This window comes from Dipodomys ordii, unplaced genomic scaffold (assembly GCF_000151885.1).
Source record: "Dipodomys ordii isolate 6190 unplaced genomic scaffold, Dord_2.0 Scaffold4, whole genome shotgun sequence".
NCBI classification, from domain to species: domain Eukaryota; kingdom Metazoa; phylum Chordata; class Mammalia; order Rodentia; family Heteromyidae; genus Dipodomys; species Dipodomys ordii.
The window spans coordinates 3,897,740-3,917,240 of record NW_012267220.1 but is presented as its reverse complement, the minus strand read 5'-3'; the positions used below and the strand labels follow the sequence as shown (position 1 = coordinate 3,917,240).

The window sequence follows — 19,501 nt, the reverse complement described above, 5'->3', positions numbered from 1 at the left end:
AAGTGGTATGGAGGTTCCTCAAAAGACTCCACATAGAGCTCCCCTAAGACCCAGCAATCCCACTTTTGGGCATTTACCCAAATGATCACAAGACCGCACTAAAGCTACCAACACAATTATGTTTATTGCAGCATTATTTACCATAGCTAAGATCTGGAACCAACCCAGATGCCCCTCAGTAGATGAATGGATCAAGAAAATGTGGTATCCATACACAATGGAATTCTATGCCTCCATCAGAAAGAATGACATTGCCCCATTTGTTAGGAAATGGAAACACTTGGAAAAATTATATTAAGTGAAGTAAGGCAGGCCCAAAGAAACATAGGTCCCATGGTTTCCCTTATTTACAATAACTAGTATATGTCTGAGACAAGCACAAACAAACAGCCAGATTAAGTTGATGTTGGGCAAAATGAGCCCCAAGATAAGGACTCAAATGGTTTTTCTTTCTTGCTATTGTTTCTAACATATTTATAAGATGATTTCTTTGTTGCTTTGTATGTCCCTCCCCCATGGTGTAACCCTTGTTTTCACTGTATTTGATGTTGGTATAATTTGGGGAAGGGAAGGTAAAAAACAAATTGTTTAAATAAGGATCAGCTTGACTCATCACAACAATGAGATATACAAGAGGCTATGTAGAAAAACGAACTTTACAACTTTGGCGAGGGGGGGTGGAGGTGGGGGAAAGATGGGAGGGCAAGGATGGGAAGGGGAAACAAAGGAGGAGGCAACAATGCTTGATAAGAAATGTACTCATTACCTTGCTCATGTAATTGTAACCCCTCTGTATGGTATTTTCACAATAAAAAAAAAGATGATGCTAAGAGAAATGAACCCTGAAATGGGGACACAAGTGGTTTTGTCTTTCTTGCTGCTGTTTTTAATGTACTTAGAATGTACCATGTGATTTTTTTTTGTTTTTCCCCCATGGTAAAACCACTGTTTTCACTGTATTTGGTTTTGGTGTCCTGCATCTTGTAAATACATTTTTCTAATTTGTGGAAGGGAAGGGAAATAACAAAATGCTGAAATAAGGACCCGTTGTAACAATGAGATGTACAAGACACTATGTTGAAAATGAACTTTACAGCTTCGGGGGAGGACAAGGGAGGAGCTGGGGAGGTGGGGAGCAAAAGGGTGGTAGGAGCAAAACAAAGGAGGAGGTAACAATGCTCGATAGGAAATGTACTCTTAACATGCATAACTGTAACCCCTATGTACTCTATTTTTACAATAAAAACATATACAAAAAATATATCTGGACACCAATGGCTCACGCCTCTAATCCTAGCTGCTCAGGAAGCTGAGACCTGAGGATCAGGATTCAAAGTCAAGCCCTTGCAGGAACATCCTTGAGACTCTCATCTCCAATTAACCACCAGAAGTGGAGCTGTGGCTCCAAGTGGTATATCACTAGCCCTGTGTAAAAGAACTCAGGGACAGCGCCCAAGCACTGAGTCCAAGCCCCATGTCCAACAGCAACAAAATGTAAAGCGTATTCATTCTCTGATGATATATCTATGATTCAAGAATTACCCGACTAGGTTTTAGAAAGGCAAAACAATAACAACAACAACAACAACAAAACTCCAGTCAGAAATCTCAATGCATTTCCTACTAGGAAAACTAAGAGATTCAAGAGTCTAATTCGAAAGAACCAACACTGAACTCTTATAGACTATGGAAATAACTATATGTTTCTGGAATACAGAATAATAATAATCTCCCTGATCGGCTCCTGGGCTTGCATATGCTGTCCCTTCTGCATCTGCAGACTCTCTGTTATTTAAAAAGGCAAGCATTGGCCAAAGGACAGGGCCAGGGAAAGCAACCACACATATTCCCAAAAGTCAAGATGATACAGTAATTGCATTTAATACTGCAATAAAATGTGAACTAAGACAAATACAAGGATTGATGCAATTCCAGAAGCTATGGGAGACTGTTTGGAGCTATCTTTTACTTCTGTTTAGAGGAAGACCTGTTATTTGGTTTCTCACAAGATAATCAAACCTGGGGAGAAGGGAGGGGAGGTGGCACAGAACAAAGTTATCTGATTCAGCCATAAGGCCCGAACTCTGGGTCTGGGCGCTGTCCTTCAGCTCTTCAGCTCCAAGCTAACGCTCTACCACTTGAGCCACAGTGTTACTACAGGCTTTTTCTGCTTAAGCAGTGCTGAGGAGCCCAGGGCCTCATGCATGCTAGGCAAGCACTCTACCACTGAGCCACCTTCCCAGCCCCGTTATATTTCTAATCATATAAACTTTTTATGGATTTATGGTGACAAATTCCAGAAGTGTTATTTGATTTTCTTTTTGATAATTATCTCATATGTAAGGGTATAAATGGCCACTATACATAACTTAGCAAAACTTAAAGATATCGTAAGATGAATGACAATGTGGTCTAATGCAGTATTCTCCTGTAGTTCTAGATATAGGATTAAAGTAATGATGCACTGAGTCTCTCAGAATTGAGAGGATGCAGCCAGTATAGATTATGAAGGTCATTCCTTTAGAAGTTTCGGGGGGGGGCAGGGGGAGGATGGGAAGGGATGGGAAGGGGAAACAAAGGAGGAGACTACAATGCTTGATAAGAAATGTACTCATTATCTTGCCCATGTAATTGTAACCCCTCTGTACAGTATTTTCACAATAAAAATAAATTTAAAATTAAAAAATGAAATGTTTTCTCAAAAAAAAAAAGAAGTTTCATGTTTCTCTGGTAGGAAAACTTCTTCCAAACATCTTTTCATTAAGATTTCAAGCTATCAAACCGTCATGGCTTCATTTCATGGTCACACACACACATCACTAAATTCAAACTAAATTCAAAACTTACACATTCATTTTTCTCTCACTGCTATAGCAAATAACCAGAAATGTATGAGCTTAAAACAAGGCAGACTCTTTCTCCTACAAACTTGAAGGCCAGTAGTCTAAAATGAGCAGACAGGACTGAGTTCTTTGTAGAGGTCATGAGTGAGAATCTGTTCCTTGCCATTTTCCAGCTGGAGAGTCTCTGTGTCTTTTGTAGGTTCTTGATTCCTTCCACTAATTTCGATGTTATTGCATGCTGGCTCCTAGCTAAGCTCCTGCCTCCCACTTCTAATCACTCCATGATCAAACCACAAAAGTAATCTGGGACATTCTTCCCATTTTAAGAACCTTGACTTCAACCCATCTACAAACTTGCTTTTCAAAAAAGTGCCTTGCAGGAAGGGGGCAGATCACTGGCTCTATGGGTTAGAGGGATGAAGGTCAATATTCCTTGTTCTTCCTTTCAAAAACGTTAAGGGCTAAACTTTTTCACCCTCTCAGTATATACTATTCAGGTGAACAATCACATCGACTATGAATTTATGATCTCATATTCTCTTTCATTGTTTTTGGTTTGCTTTGTTTTTTGCACACCCAGGCTTGCTTTCTAAGGCCTTCAGCTTGCTGGGCTTGCTTGCACAGCTGGCACACTACCATTTGAGCCACATATCCAGCTTAGTCTTTTACTGGTTATTTTGGCGATGAAATCTCATAGACTTGTCCTGCCTGGGCTAGCCTGAAATCTCAGTTGTGTGGATCTCAGCCTCCTGAGTAGCGAGCTAGGATTGCAAGTGCTAGCCAATCGGATCCAGTTCAGATTTGTTTTCCAAACTTTCTTAGCTCCAGGGAAGATGAACGACATCCCACAGGCTAAATCTGGCCTGCGTCCTGTTTGTAAAATTTGATTTTAGTGGAACACAATAAAATCTATTCATTTGTGTATTGTCTGGCTGTTCTCACAATAAAGTGCTGGCATTAAAATTGTTGCAAAACAGACCATAGTACATAACCTCTATAAAATTTTCTACATGACTGTCTTTAAATAAGAGATTTTCTGAAAAGGGATAATTTGCTACACTTCCCCTTGTTAGAAATGAACTTCTTATTCACAAGGCTGTGGGAAATTTCTTACTGGTCATGATTAAATAATCTAATAAAAAGATTTGTGGTTTGTGTTAAAAATTGTCATTACTATTACTGTTTGGATATCATCCATCAATACTTGTTGATATTTAATAAGTCATTAGAACAAACATTTTATATATTTTTTCATTTAATACACATACAAAACATGATTCAGCACTAGCCCCCAGCTCCCCATGAACAAGTAAAGGCTATCCAAGGATAAATAGCTTTCCCATGATAGACTAGAGTGAGCAGAATGACTCGGATCTAGACCCAAGTATCTGAGTTCAAAACATATGTTCCTAATCTCTCCATAATTCCCTGTTGTATATTTTTTAATTTAATCATTATTACTTTGCCTTGCAAATATAGATTTGCATTTAATAACTCTAATATAAATTATTAAATCCATGCACCCACAGCAATTATGCATCTCTTCCTTCTCTGATACAAGGTATTACAATAAAAAAGCAAGATAAAGTGTAGAGACAGACTATGTGGATTTTAAGGAATTCAGACTCTTAAAGCTTTACAAACCTATCAAGTCGTCTAAACTTCTAGGGGGCATGTTCACTCTGTGTCACTCCGGAGACCAAACTGAGATAGCATTCATGACATCACCTCGAAAGTATTAGGCCCCGTACACACATTAGTTCTTAACTTTTGTTGAGCCTACATGCAGTGTTTCATAAGACAAGCCCTGCTTACTCTCTGGGAAGCCCTTTCAAAACTGACAAGACTGGAAGTCATTGTATTTGTGGAATGGCATGAGGTAGTGGTTATTTAAAAATTTCAGAAGACACTGCCAGCTTCTCCAGATCCCAGTTCTTTAGCTTAGTGCATTATAGAAAGATGCCATTTCTTTTAATAACTTCTCTCAGTCAGGACCTTGGACAGGACTGGAGCAATGTCCTTCCTGACACTCTCATCTCAGTATCTGGAGTCCGTCAGCATGAGTGACTGAAATGGTGACTTCGTGTGAAGAAGCATTTACAAGATACGGCAAGTAGAAGGAATTCCATATCACTGTCTCTGATTTTATTATAATGCTTTAGTTTAAAAATACTCTTTGTTGGACAAAATTAAAAAAGCCAAGTGGAAAAGTCCAAATAGAGAAATTAAAACTATGTCTTGTACCTCAATGAACCATTTCAGATGGGTAGACTCAATTTCATTCCTGAGATAATTTTTGTTCTTTACTGAGATATCTGCTAGACTGTGTTCTAAGCCTTGTTGGCCAGTATTTCTCGCTTCTAAATACAGTATGTGGAAAGTAATTCTCTAATTTCCATATTCCTATCATGTTATTTCCTTAAAGTAGAGAATTTATAAACTCTGTAATTGAAGTCAACATTTAGTTTCAACCAGGACAGATTACAATAGCTAAAGAATGCAGGAGGGAAAGCAAACAATACTCATATTTAAAATTTTCATATATAATGAGTATATCAGTATCTTAGTATAGAGGATAATACATTATGCAAAAGTGATATTCTCCAAACCATAAGACAAAATCTATTTTATTGTAAAAAAACGTGTGCTTTGTATATGGGGCACATAGAATTCACGAAACCCGTAGAATATATTATGTGGTGTTTAGGAAGTGATTATTCCAATTGTTTTCCCTGCTAAATGTCTGACTTCTTGTTCCTTCATTGATTCTCCCATTTAGGAACACTACTGCCAGTAAATGATTGGAAGGTAAACCCAACGGTTAGCATCCACTTTGGTAATGCCTTTTCAAGCATTTAGTAAAGGACGTTTAATGGTAACTAGAGAAATACAATATGGCTATCCCCTCTTGATCTAGGAAAGCAAAGGTTTATTTCGTGCCATTAGGAAAAGCATGCGAAGGAAGATATTTTCCAGCTGCCCACTGAATCAATTCAATGAACCAAATATTCTCTCCCCATCCCCACCCACTGTGTGCCCCTTACAAAGGCACAGGCATGTAATGGAAAGAAGGATGCGCTCACTTACTAATTTGATCCGGTGGCCAGGAATTGTGCTGATTTCCCACGTACATTCTTTCCTGCTTGGGTACTTATCTGGCCAGTTGGGGCTGGTAATGAGGCCACTAGGGCTGTGGATCTTCTGCTCACACTCAGCTGTGCAAAGAAGGACAATATCAGTTGGTGAACAAATCGAATCCAAGATTGGGCTAGAAAACCTGCAGCCTATTTTCCCACTGCTCCGTGGAAAGATTTTCCTGAACACTAGCTAATCAGCATTCTAATCTCCGTGATCATACTCATCTGCATTTGGCAAATACACTTCAGAGCACAGTCAGACAATGCTTGTTGTCTGACTCACTGGAATTGTTTAGCACAAATTAGGTAAGCTCCTCAAAGAAAACAAATTATTTAAACTGTTGGCTCTATCCACTGAGCCTTCAGTAGAGCAACATATATTGACAATCCAGAATCTCAACACTGGCTATGTGCAAAGCACTTTCGATTGGCTACACAATTTTTATTAGTTTTCCTTGACCAGCAGCTAATTAACATCAACAGGGAATTTTATAAGTCACGTATTTACATTTTTTGCTCCCTCTTAGTATATACTATAATCCTTAAATCATAATTGTAGTTGTTAGAATAAACTTACTTCCATTTCCTCAGAGATATGAAACACTAGCAGAAAATAAGTGAACAGCTTCTAATCTTGAAGACAGATTCTAAGCTAACCTCACAAACTGTCTCGTTCAATTAAATGGATGTCAACCATGTTTTGTACAATGTTACCATATTTGGGGAAGTTCTTCACTATTAGAAGAGTACTCTGCCCAGCTGCTAGACTGCACAAGAGGTCCATGCCAAATGAATGCAATCACTATTGTTTTCGTTCCTTAAATCCACACCTACTCCCTAGCCATACTAGATTTTCACAGGGAGGTGTGGATTTTCTGCATGGAATGAAAGAGAAAAAGAGAGAGAAACAAAGATGAAACTTAGCTCCTACCAAACCAATGAGGATTACCTAACAAAATAATGACCTTAAAAGACTAGGCCCAGGGCTCAGTGGCACAGTGCTTGCCTAGCCTGCAAGCAGATTTGGGTTCAATCCACAGCTCTGCAACATTAGTGAATTTTATCATGGTAAGAATTCTGGATTGAGTCATGACAAGGGTTTTCTTGATTCCCTAATCCCTACATTTGTCCTGTCACATGAAATGCAGAGTTTTCAGGATCTACAACAGCCTACAGCAATGTGAAGATACTTGCAGCTGAACTGTGCATGATGTGTGTTCTATAGCACACATAAAAGAAAATTCAACCCTTTTCCTGGCAATAAATGAACAAATGAATGAATGATGTTGAGCCAGGTCTGGTGGCTCCTGTCTGGCCCGGGGCAAAACATTAGAGAAACTTCTATCTCAAAAGTAAGCTGGGTGTGTTGGTTCAGATCCGTAATCACAGTTACATAGAAAGTGTAGGTTAAGAGGACTACGGTTCATGATCAGGATCATGCCCAAACGAAAAATTCAGGACCCAATCTACAAACAAAATAAAAAAGGGCACAAGTGGTAGAGCCCTCCCCCACTTATTTTGGTTGTACATATTTTTATTGTAAAGATACTGTATAGATGAGTTACAGTTACAAGAGTAAGGTAATGAGTACATTTCCTATCCAGCATTGTTACCTCCTCTTCTGTTTTTCCCCTATCATCCCTTCCCTCCACCTCCCCACCTCTCCAACACCTCTTCCCCGCCCCCCACAAAAGTTGTAAAGTTCATTTTCAACACACCAGTGCCCAGCTTTATACTTAATTTTTTAAAGTTTCATTTTTTAATTTTTCTTTTTTCCTTTTTTTAATCTCTCTTGTCCTTTCCTTCTATTCTTTTCCTCTCTTTGAATTTAGGTCTTGGTTATATTCCCTTCTCTCCCTTTCCCTCCCCACATTCCTCACAATTTTCTCCTCACAATTCTCCCTAAACCTATCAATTTCTGGTCTAATGACTCCTTCTTTGCTTTTCTTAGTCCCTTGATCCTCTGTTGTTGACCTAGATTGTATCTGTTGAACTAGATTGTATTGGTACTCATTTTGACTGTGTCAAACAATCTGTGCAACTACAGGGCTCTGGTTGATGCTTGTCTTAAAATAGTGTTCTAGTTCAGAAGTGGTTTTGCTTTCATACCTGCCACTTATAACTAGCAAGTTTTAAATCATCATTAAGCATTTTCCTTTTAAAAATAGCTATGTGTCTATTTTAAGTAGAAGATTTCATAGCAGACTCTCAAAGAAGATCAAATAATTCTTTCTTCTAAATTTTTTCTTCCATTCATCTAACCTGAAAGTTCTTGAGTACAAACTACAGTACTTCCAAAAGAAGGAGGAAGTAAGAGAGACAGAGAGAGACAGAGACAGAGAGACAGAGAGAGACAGAGAAAAAGAGAGAGACAGAGACAGAGAGAATATTAAGGCTACCTGAACATCATTCTATTTAGAAGGAAAATTTTTACAAAACTATTTCTGGACATATAAAGACATATTTGTTACTGGTAAACCATGGTAGGTAGGTAGATAGACAGACAGAGATAGATAGATAGATAGATAGATAGATAGATAGATAGATAGATAGATAGATAGACAGACAGACAGACAGATAGATGATAGATTGATTATGTAGCTATATAGATGCTAAATTTATTGATTACATAGCTATCTATATGTAGACTAGGTACAAATCAGTAAAAGCTTCTTTGGGTTTTTTCCTGGGTATTTCTTGCTTTCCAGTCTGCAATAACAACTGCACCTGTTATCCCAAACTATTTATTTAATAGCGTATCTCATGAAGTTGCAAATATCCTATATGAAAGTGGAGAAAGAAAAATTCCTGCGTGTGTATGATTTCACCCAATGCCATTATCCCAATGTAAAAGGAAAATCCTATCTGAGCATAACTGAATGCAAGGAGGTTAATTCAGAAGGTTCTTTATGTCTTCAAGGTATATGCAAAAATTTACTACCTGACATTTTAGTTGGGTCTCTCCAGTCTACAAACACTGAAGTTACATACAAAAAACTCTCTTAAGAAATTTCCAGGAAGTAGTGCTGTAGCTCAAGTGGTAAAGTGCTTGCCTTGAGCTAAAGAGCTAAGGAACAGTGTCCAGGCCCAGAGTTCAAGCCTCACAACTGACAAAAGAAAGAAAGAAAATTCCATTCAAGACAGGCATATATCCAGTCTAATCAGGAAATTCTAGAGCACACTCAAAAGAACAAATAAGAACTGAATAATTATGTTTTTCACTTCCAACCCATAGTACCCGAGAAGAGTAAAAGCTTTGTATTTAAAAAAAACCTGAAGTTTTATAAGGCACTGGGATCAAAATATTTTGGCTAATTTTGTGCTACTAATATGCTGTGGGGTTTTGTTTGGATTTTTTTTCCCAAAATCCTGAGTTAAATCTTTAAATGGCACAGTAGCTACTAGTGACAAAAGTCTTCACTTTGGTAGACGTTTGAGCAGGATGCTACTGGTATTTAAGAGGTTCCTCACATGTCACACAGCTACAAGAACAGATGGCTATCACATCAAATGGAAAACATTTTTGCAAAAATTAGCCTTATCGGATCTGATCTAGAATGACCCAAGGGTCATCGCAGCTTCTCAATCTATAGTTATTCTACTGCCACCCTGTGAAAGTGTAAAAAGCTTTAGATGATACAATAACAGCTCCATGAGTACAGCTTACATCTTTGCATGTTATACACTATTTTTTGTCTTTAGCCCTGTTAAGGTTTATTCACATAGTTAGTATTCATTCAGCGAATTCATATAGTATTAATAATGATGAAGCAATTAATTCTGCTCAAGAGCCAAGCTTTACTCCAACCTACATGAAATCAGAGATGTCAAGGAAAGTGCCTGTCTTCCCCTACCTTCTTTGCAGTCATGTTTGTTCTCATGCAGCACGAAGCCATTCCGACACTGACACATGTAACTGCCCATGGTGTTGACACATTCGTGCTGACATCCGCCATTATCCTTAGAACATTCATCTTTGTCTGGCAAAGAAATGAACCCCCACTCTTTAGTCAGTAGCTTCAAAAGCAAAGAAAACATCATGTGGTGAATACTGGCAAAAGGCACACTAAGCCACGATTTTCTCCCTTCCCTGCATACAACAAACACAGGTGGAAGGTGTTGAAGTTCTCTCCTGTCCTTATTGAGCTTGCAGCCTTGGATTGTGTCATTACATTTCCATCTCTTAATGGATCAACTTATAATCCACTTTCATTCCTGGGATGGTGTAGAAGAGTTTTTTTTTTTTTTTGAGGACATAAGGAAAAATGAACTGATCTTTCGCCAAATAATTCCAAACACTTCTGTTTCTATTCTTAAAAATAATTTTGAAATGTCAAATAAAGGCAAGAAACAGCATTAACTTAGATTAAAGTCCTTCTTTCTGTGTATGTGTGTATATATATGTATATATAGATGTATAACATCATATGACAACAGAGGCTAAAATTGTTTTCAAGATCTGTATGTGATTGTTCCCATCATTCCTATCATTGATATTTTTCATTAACTTTACACATTTACTAAGCATGAATGAAGGCAGATATGCTGAACTATTCCAAGGCAATGAAACATATCATTAGACCATGCTAAAGATGACACTTAATTTATATATTGTAAGCAAATCAATTTCTGATAGACTAAATCCACTAATAGAACACCGTCCAGTGTTTAGAATAGGCAATGCTAGTTTTAAGAAATACCTAGAAAATTCATTACTGGAGAAAAAAAGCCAAGCTAAGTTAATAGGTAATTAATTGATAGCTTATTGATAGCCACAGCTATCACCCAAGTCCCTGAGCTGTCATCCTCACTGGCATACTCCATGAAGTCAAAGGGCAGCTTGCTCCTGATCCACATACAAAGGCATTTCTCTTAGACGGCATTATTCCCACAAAGGGAATGAAGTGGACACAGCATAGTTACATTGGGGGCTTTACACTGTCAGCTGATTTTTTTATCTTGAGAATGAGTGAGCCCACAGTGACACACCAGGTGTGCTACTTTTGCTTTTTTAATTAAGCCAATGGTTCTTTTTATCAATATAAATTTTTAAAAGGTATTTGAAAGAAATGATCTAATAGGAACATTTAAAGATGTGTCCATTTTTCTACTTCTCTAATTACACTACAGCACACATATGCAAAAAGAGATATTCATGCATTGTAATATCAGAATATATCAAACACATACAGGCAGAAGAATTAAGGTGTGTCAGAAGAATTAAAGAAGCATGATTTATACTTCAATAAGACTGTTCTTACAACACAAAAAAATAAAATCAAATGTCCTTTATATTTCAGAAAGCTTTCCTGATGTCAAAAAATAACAGAAAATGAATTTTTATAGTTTTCAGAGTGTCTTTAATCATACATTGGAGTACAGTATTTACTTTGTAAGTAATTTTAAAATAAAAGGTATGATAAAGGAAATACAAAAAATATCCTGAATCATTTTTGATAAGATTTATTCACCTCATTATTTCAATTTATTCACCTCATTATTTTTAAATAAATGAAAATATACAAAACATGTCGTATTTATAAAATAGTCTCTAGCAAAGTCTTCCCCTTTTTAGAATAGGGTATTAAAATTTCACTTCGATTAACATAAATCTTCAGTGAAAGCCTGAGAAATCTGAGAGGTAATTAAATTTGGGAGAAAGAAGGGACCAGAACAAGGAAGCAGAGCTCCATTGTATGTCCAGTTCACTTTTGTGTCTGACTCAGACCACAATGGAATGAGTGAAGCACTGACTTCAATTATTCTTAAAACTCCAAACTAACCCTAAATCTCATTAATTTTCAACACAGAAGAATTGGAATAAATGGACATAGAGTTAACTCAATCCAAATTGCCTAATGTTAGAGCATCATTGGAGTGTAGTTGCTTTAAATGCTTGCTGGCTAAAAAGGCAGAATTGGCTACTCTACTAATGTTTATTAAAAGTTTGTATATTTTTAGCATTTCAGAGTCATGCTTTGATAAAGAACGACTCTGAATATGAGAAAATAAAGACTTTTCGCTCCTATTTCTCTGTTTTGCAAAATGGGGGATACATATCAAAATTTAGCTTCCATGAGAAATTTTACTTTGAGTTGGTTAAATTTTTCCAAATATATAAATAAAAATTGTTGAACACATCTCAGGTGTTATTTTCATTAAAATCATAATTTCACTTCCTACCATAACAAAGCAAGACATGATACTGTGATTATTTATTGCTATTAGGATAAAAATTATGTGGCAAAAGAAGGGTGAAAAAGAAGAGATATGTTGCTAAAATAAATGTTATGTTTTCTAAAACAAAAAAAAATTATGTTTAAGAATCTGCTAGGTTTTGGATGCCTGGTTCAATTATTCATATCTACCTGTCATGGCTATAAAGAAACTTATGCTTGTTATTTGTAGATCTTCTCAGAATATTGCATTTTACGTAAGAGCTAACTGTTGGGGGATATGACTTCAGGACCCCTTTATTAATGTCAGGTATAATAGTAAGTAAAAAAATGCTTAAACCTAGAGCAAGTAGTTATGTACCTCCAAGATACATTTAGAGAAAACCCTGAAGACAAGATGGCAAACAATGAAAGCCAGTTCACGGAGACATTGTCCAACACACATTGTGTTGGACAGACTTACCCGAGAAAAAATGTGCCTTGAAGCCCTTCTTGGATACAGTGTTGTCAGATTTGAACTCAATCCTCATGTTGTTGAACTGAGAGGTAATCACATCCGGGACCTCTGCACCACAGAACTTGCCATGCAATTTAGACTCAGAAGCAAGTCCACTCCAGATCTCCACAAAATCATATTTGCAAACCTAGATTGAAGAGTACCAGAGGACTGACAGGTATTTGTGAAATACATGCCATATTTTACCTTCTTTTACCTTCATGGTAGTCAGACTGGAATTAACAGGTAAAGAAAAAAAATAGAAAGAAGGGTTTGATGATAAGCCCCAAAGCATGCAAGCTCTAGTAGAGGAGAAAATTATTGTTGCTATCTTCTGAACTTGCCATGGATATCTTAACACTGACAATCATGCCATGACACTGGTCTGTGAGTGTACAAACAAGCACGAGTAATAGAAGTAACACTTCTATTAAACTAAAGTTCCATTTTTTAAATACTTTATTCAAATTTACACTTCTCACAGTAGCACTACGGTGACTGGCAGTGTAGACTTTGGGTTCATCCAGTGTTAGGTCCCATAAACACAGTGCTCTGATCAGAATCTCACCATGAGGAACTTCCAAAGTTTTGTAGCTTTTTTTTTTCCCCCAGGGCTGAGAACCGAACCCAGGGCCTTGCGCACACCGGGCGGGCGCCCTTCCATTGGGCTAAACCCCCAGCCCCAGGAACTTCCAAAGTTTTGGAAAGAGAAAGAATGGAGAGACACAAGAGGTAAGTCTGATCAAGGCATAGTTATGCACAGATGAATATGTCAGATGAAACTCCCTTGTACAACTAATTGACTTTAATTAAAATGTGGAAAACAATAAAAAATTAAAGGCATACACTTGGTATTTAATTTTAAAAGATCTTTTGTCTTTCAAAATGTTAACCAAAAAACCCTGATATTTCTTCCTTTCTGGTGCTAGAACATAATCTAGAAGACTCGAGGTTGCAAATAAATACAAATTCTATTCCAGGAAATAAAGGCAGGAATTGATAACAAAATGAAGTATAGTTATCTGATTTCTCTGTAACACACTCATATGACAAGTACTTTCAGCAATTCTATGAAACTAATGGATATTTCTGCAAAATACTTCTCTAAACTTCTAATAGAGTACTTTAAAAATCACCTTGCATGAATGACCTTATTACATAAATGTGTAATTAGCAATATTTAAGAATACATATGACTTTACCACTGACTTTCCTTTAGCATTGTCATGTTGAGGAAAAATGTGAAGCTTTCATTTTAATCTAGTATTAGATAAATCAGGTTGTGTCCCATAGGTAAATTATCCAACTATGAAATACATAGTATCTGTACTGGCTTTCTATGCAGAAATCAAAGATTTCATACATGTTAACAACGTTTGCAAAAGGGCCCTTGTAGCTCTCATGATCACTATTTGAAGAGTAATGCTTCTAGAACACAAAGCTCCATCCACCTTTTTTCCTCCTGAATGCAAACGTTTTCTCCTCATCCTACATTATGTATTATATCAACTCATGAGTAAATTCCTATTCATGTGGTTTGCTGAAGCAAACCACAAGTAGAAAAAGAAAGATGTCTACACTAATGCTTGACATTCTCCCTTCTCCCTTTCTTCCTTCTTCCCTCCCTCCTCCCTCCATCTCCTCTCTCCTTCTTTCCCTTTTCCTTTCTTTTCTCTTTCAAGTTTGCCATTTTGCCTTTAGAGAGTCCCAAAACCTGACCAAAAAACCTATCTGTTGTTCACTTACTTCATTGCCTTCCAATTCAAAGAACTCGAACTTCACAGAAATCCTGTATTGGATTGGTGCAACCACCTGCCACACGCAGTTTTTATTTGGAGGGTACTCTTTAGGCCACCCAGGAGTGGTGATCGTGCCGTTGAGTTTGGTCAGGAGTCCTCCACAAGCAGCTACAAGGAAAGAGGAGAGAAAGATGCTCCTGACAAATTCCTTTCTGTGAACCTGCTATTGACAGCCACACATCTCACACTAAATTTCAACTGAACACGGCCCTCCAGATTCTTTAGTTTTAACAGCTATTTTAATTCATCATATCCCACTTGAAACATATAGCTTTGGAACAAATAACCATATGACTGAGCAACACTTTCAATCCTATTAAAATTTGGCACTCTGTCTCACTTCCTTATCTTTTAATTGAGTATAAAATATTTTATAATACCTTGGCTACTGCAGAATGCAGAAAAAACATAATTTTTATGAAAACTGATAAAGTAGCTGCAATAATTAAAGAATATATATGGAAAGAGACTGACAAGAGAGAGAGAAGGAGACAGAGAGACAGGGAAACAGATATCTGTACATGCATACATACTACATCTATACACAGACATGCACCATAGCATAATCTTATATGGAAAGATCAAAATCACTTACTTATTCCAAAATCACAAATAGCATCAAGTTGTCTGAACTATCAGGCAAGATAAATTATGGTAAAATGAACAAATTTAACACAAACACTTTATTTAGCAACTAGTTTTTTTTTTTTTCCCTGTGTGCTGGTGTGGGCTTGAACTCTGGGCCTGGGCGCTGTCCCTCAGCTCTTCAGCTCATGGAGAGCTGAGTTCTACCACTTGAGCCACAGCACCACTTCCAGTTTTCTTAGTAGTTTATTGGAGATAAGAGTCCCACAGACTTTTCTGCCTGGGCTGGCTTTGAACTGCAATCCTCAGATCTCAGCCACCTGAGTAGCTAGGATTACAGGCATGAGCCACCAGTGCCCAGCTTGTCCTGTGTATTTTTAAAAACACTACTTTTTACTTTCCTTTTCTACATTATTTGTCATAGAAAAATTGACAGTATCCCAAAGTAAATCAGGTGGCTAGAACACATATTGTATGCAATTCATAATTAATTCCTATGGAGTCCAATACCATCTTAAATAATTAGTCTCTACACTTTTATAAGATTATTTCTTTGTTGCTTTGTATGTCCCTCCCCCACAGTATAACCCCTGCTTTCACTGTATTTGATGTCCATATAATTTGTGGAGGGGAAGGGGAAAAACAAGTTGTTTAAATAGGGATACAGGTGGACCCATTGCAACAATGAGATGTACAAGTCATTATGTCAAAAACAAACTTTACGACTTTGGTGTGTGTGAGGAGGGGACAGGGGGAGGATGGAAAGGGATGAGAACGGGAAACAAAGGAGGAGGCTACAATGCTTGATAAGAAATTTACTTATTATCTTGTCCATGTAATTGTAACCCCTCTGTACAGTATTTTCACAATAACAAAATTTAGTCTCTGTCTTTGTGTATAGACAGCTGATAGATGGATATATATTTGCATGCATACATATGTGTATATATCTGTTCCTTATAAATATATAAAGAAAACAAATTGCATATTCACTTTTACCATTTCTGATGAATGAGTGACTTAAAGTAAAATATTTCGAGGGGGCCACACATAAGTTAGTTATTTTGGGCCAGGGATATTGCTTGCCTAATATATATGAGGTCATGGGTTCAATTTTATCACTGTGAAATAATGCTAACAATAGCAACAATTATGTAATGTTTCATTATAATTTTCTTTAAATCAGTGCCCTCTTTTCAGACATACTTTATTTCCTCCATAAATATGCCCACTCTACAGGTAAGATTAGTAGTTTAATGCATGACATAGACACTTTTGAAAGCCTAACAGGAGTTTGTTCAAACTTTTGGAAAGAAATAACAAGAGTGTATTTTTTTAAATCAAGAAAGAGGTGGCAGATGGCATTTGCCGGTTAAGCAAATCATTTTAATGCCTTTGACACTGATGCACGGCCACAATAGATAACAAGATGCTCATTTTCAGGAGACTTACTAGCTAAGAAAACATGTTATAGTGGGGGCCAGAGAGGAAGGAGACAGACAGACAGACAGAAAGAAAGAAAGACAGACAGAGACAGAGAGTAAGAGAGAATGAGAATGTAAAGGAGGAGGAGGGGTTTCTGGCAGGCGCGGGTCCTACCTTCGCAGCTCCTCCGGTCAGCTCCCAGCTCATAGCCAGGCTCACAGGCACACTGGTAACTGCCCAGTGTGTTCAGACAGCGCTGCTCACACCCTCCACGGTCAGGCTTGGCACATTCGTCTTCCTCTACCAAAGTGATGAACAAGAGTCGTTTATTTGGAAAGAGTTGTAAATTTAGAAAATAGAATACTTCATGGCTCTAAATAAAAGAGAGGGTATTCCTTTCTCATTTCCACAGCAAAGAAAGAGGAACAATGTGTCTGGATGGATGGATGGATGGACGGATGGATGGATGGATGGATGGTGGATGGGTGGATGGATGGTGGATGTCATGTAAGAATTTAAGTTAGTGTAACCTAAGAATGCTGGAAAAATCAAAAGAAAGACTTAAAATGGGGGAAAAACTGTTTCATCTGCTGATTACAAAATAGAGTTTCCTAGATACATCTCAAAAATTGGTTTTAGAGGTTGGAGATATAGCTCAGGGACAGAGCACATTCTTATTATGCATGAAACCTTGACTTCTCTCCCTAGAACTAAATGCACAAAGAGTGATTTTAAAGATATTTCATTATGAGAAGTAGATTTGATAAGATATTAACTGTAAAAATATTTAAAGCTCAAGCAACTGACTGGTTCTCTAAATTATAGTAATTGGTGCTTTACCTATAGACAATCAATCCTGAATATGTACTAATTCAATATTTTATAAGTGTATATAAAGTTTAAATGAGTATGACTATATATTCATACATATACATGTATATGTATTTGTATTCATACATATATGTATATGACAAGGTACTCCATAATTGCATTTTTCAGAAAAAATATATTATAAATAGGCACTAGTAATATCTCCAAAGAAATAATACATCAGCAACACTAAACATTTTAAAAACCAATTGTGTAAGTACCTACTGTGGAATAGAAGGCATGCAGAAAACTGTAAACATGTCAACATATATTTCAATAAGTTCATACAATTTCAACTTACATGAATCCATCAATTATATTCTCAGAGAAATTCATTATGCAATTGATATGTTTGTGTATGTGTTTCTGTTTTTCTGTCTGCCTATTTATTTGTACTTGAACTCAGGGCTTCACACTTTCTCCTGGCATTTTTGTTCAAAGCTGGCACTTGAACCACGCCTCTACTTTCAGCTTTGTGCTCCTTAACAGGAGATAAGAATCTCATGGACTTTTCTGCCTAGGCTTACTTTGAACCACCATCCTCAGATCTCAGCTTCCTGAGTAGCTAGTATTACAAGAATGAGTCGCCAGCTGCTGGCTTATACTAGTTGATTTTTTACAGGATGAAACTATTGAGATATCTATCACTGGGCTTGGACAGGCACAAATTAAATACAGCACATATTCTTGAAAGATCAGTAGAGAGAAAACGTTGCTTCACTCGGGAAAGTTTTATGCAACAACCATACCCTTAATAGAAATGTCAGTTTCTTAAATATGAGCTGATGTCACTACTGCACTAAAATGTCCATCATTTAATTTTGGTAACACACACCAAACATGGGACATGAGAATAAGTTGAAATAATTCAAAACTAAAGCAATGATGCTGTGTGAATAAAGGCTGTTTTAAGCCTGGGGATATTCTGCTGAAGAGGCCATGTTGTTTCCGGTGTAGGGGAAGCTACTTCATGGGGGACACATGGACAAGGACAGCACCTGGAAGTAAACTGAGCAGTTCCGTGCCAGGAAATTCCTTCTGTTTGTGAAGACTGTGTTGTGCGTATGGAAAATAGCTTCTCCCTGTCGGTAACTCCTTTGTTTGTTTTAACTATTTCATACCAAAACAAAAAAGATGATAGAGAACCTTGATTTCCTGCCCTGTGAGTTCAAATTTCTAGTATTTTCTCCTAAGTTCTGCCATGAAAACATCCCCCCCCCCCGCCCAAAGATCCCTGAACAGGGACTATTTCTACTTCCAATCCATCTTCAACTCTGTTTTCTCCTGATTTGAAGCTAAACAACACATTTAATCTTAGCCAAGAAAAATCTCTCATTTGTGAACTCTTGGAAATTACCTTTAAAGAAGTTAGCTGCAAACCCTGCCTTGTTCACAGTCCCGTCAGAAACGAACTTCATCCACAAAGTGTTGGAGGTAGATCTTATATCTTCAGGCTTATCATAGCCACAGAAACGCCCTATCAAAGGGCTATTTTCACTGGTCCCATCTCGAACTTCCAGGTAGTCATACGCACAGTTGTCATGTCTTTCGATCTACAGCAGGACAGATGCATGAACATCTCACTAATTAATGAAAATAATTTTTACAAGAAGATTATTGTGTGCTCTCATTGTCACAGTTGTGACTTGTTAATAACAAAGTGACATAGCAAGTAAGTACACATGAGTGTTGCTCATGGGTGTACACATGGTGCACTCCTACTGCATGTGGACGAAGGACTTTTTGATTATTAAAAGAATTTATGTGTCAGGTATCACAGGCTCATATCTATAACTGTAACTACTTGAGAGAATAAAAATGAGAGGATTGCTGGGTGCCAGTGGATCATGCCTGTTAACTACTCAGGAGGCTGAGATCTGAGGATCCCGGTGCAAAGCCAGCCTAGGCAGGAACATCCATGAGACTCTTATCTCCAATTAACCACAAGAAAATTAGTAGTGGTGCTGTGGCTCAAGTGGTAGACCAGTCACCTTGAGCTGAGGAGCTCAGAGACAGAGCCCAGGTCCAGAGCTCAAGCCCCATGACTAACAATAAATAGATAGGTAGAGAGAGAGAGAGGTCCTAGAGAAACATCCATTGCTTCAAAGTAAAGTCAATGCTAACATAAAAGTGAGATGAGTTAATTCCCTCTATAGAGGGAATTAAATTT

General features: G+C 37.4%; 1 protein-coding gene across 1 annotated transcript in view; it reads right to left on the bottom strand.

The window, feature by feature from the left end:
- The window catches only part of Tll1 (tolloid-like 1), a 90,213-nt gene that overhangs the window by 7,248 nt on the left and 63,464 nt on the right, over window positions 1–19,501 (bottom strand). Inside the window, exons 13-18 of the mRNA XM_013023704.1 lie at window positions 18,689–18,884; window positions 16,636–16,761; window positions 14,399–14,559; window positions 12,620–12,800; window positions 9,835–9,960; window positions 5,931–6,058 (exon numbers count right to left, since the gene is read on the bottom strand). Of these exons, the coding sequence (XP_012879158.1) occupies window positions 5,931–6,058; window positions 9,835–9,960; window positions 12,620–12,800; window positions 14,399–14,559; window positions 16,636–16,761; window positions 18,689–18,884 (918 nt within the window). The remainder of the gene's footprint in view (window positions 1–5,930; window positions 6,059–9,834; window positions 9,961–12,619; window positions 12,801–14,398; window positions 14,560–16,635; window positions 16,762–18,688; window positions 18,885–19,501) is intronic.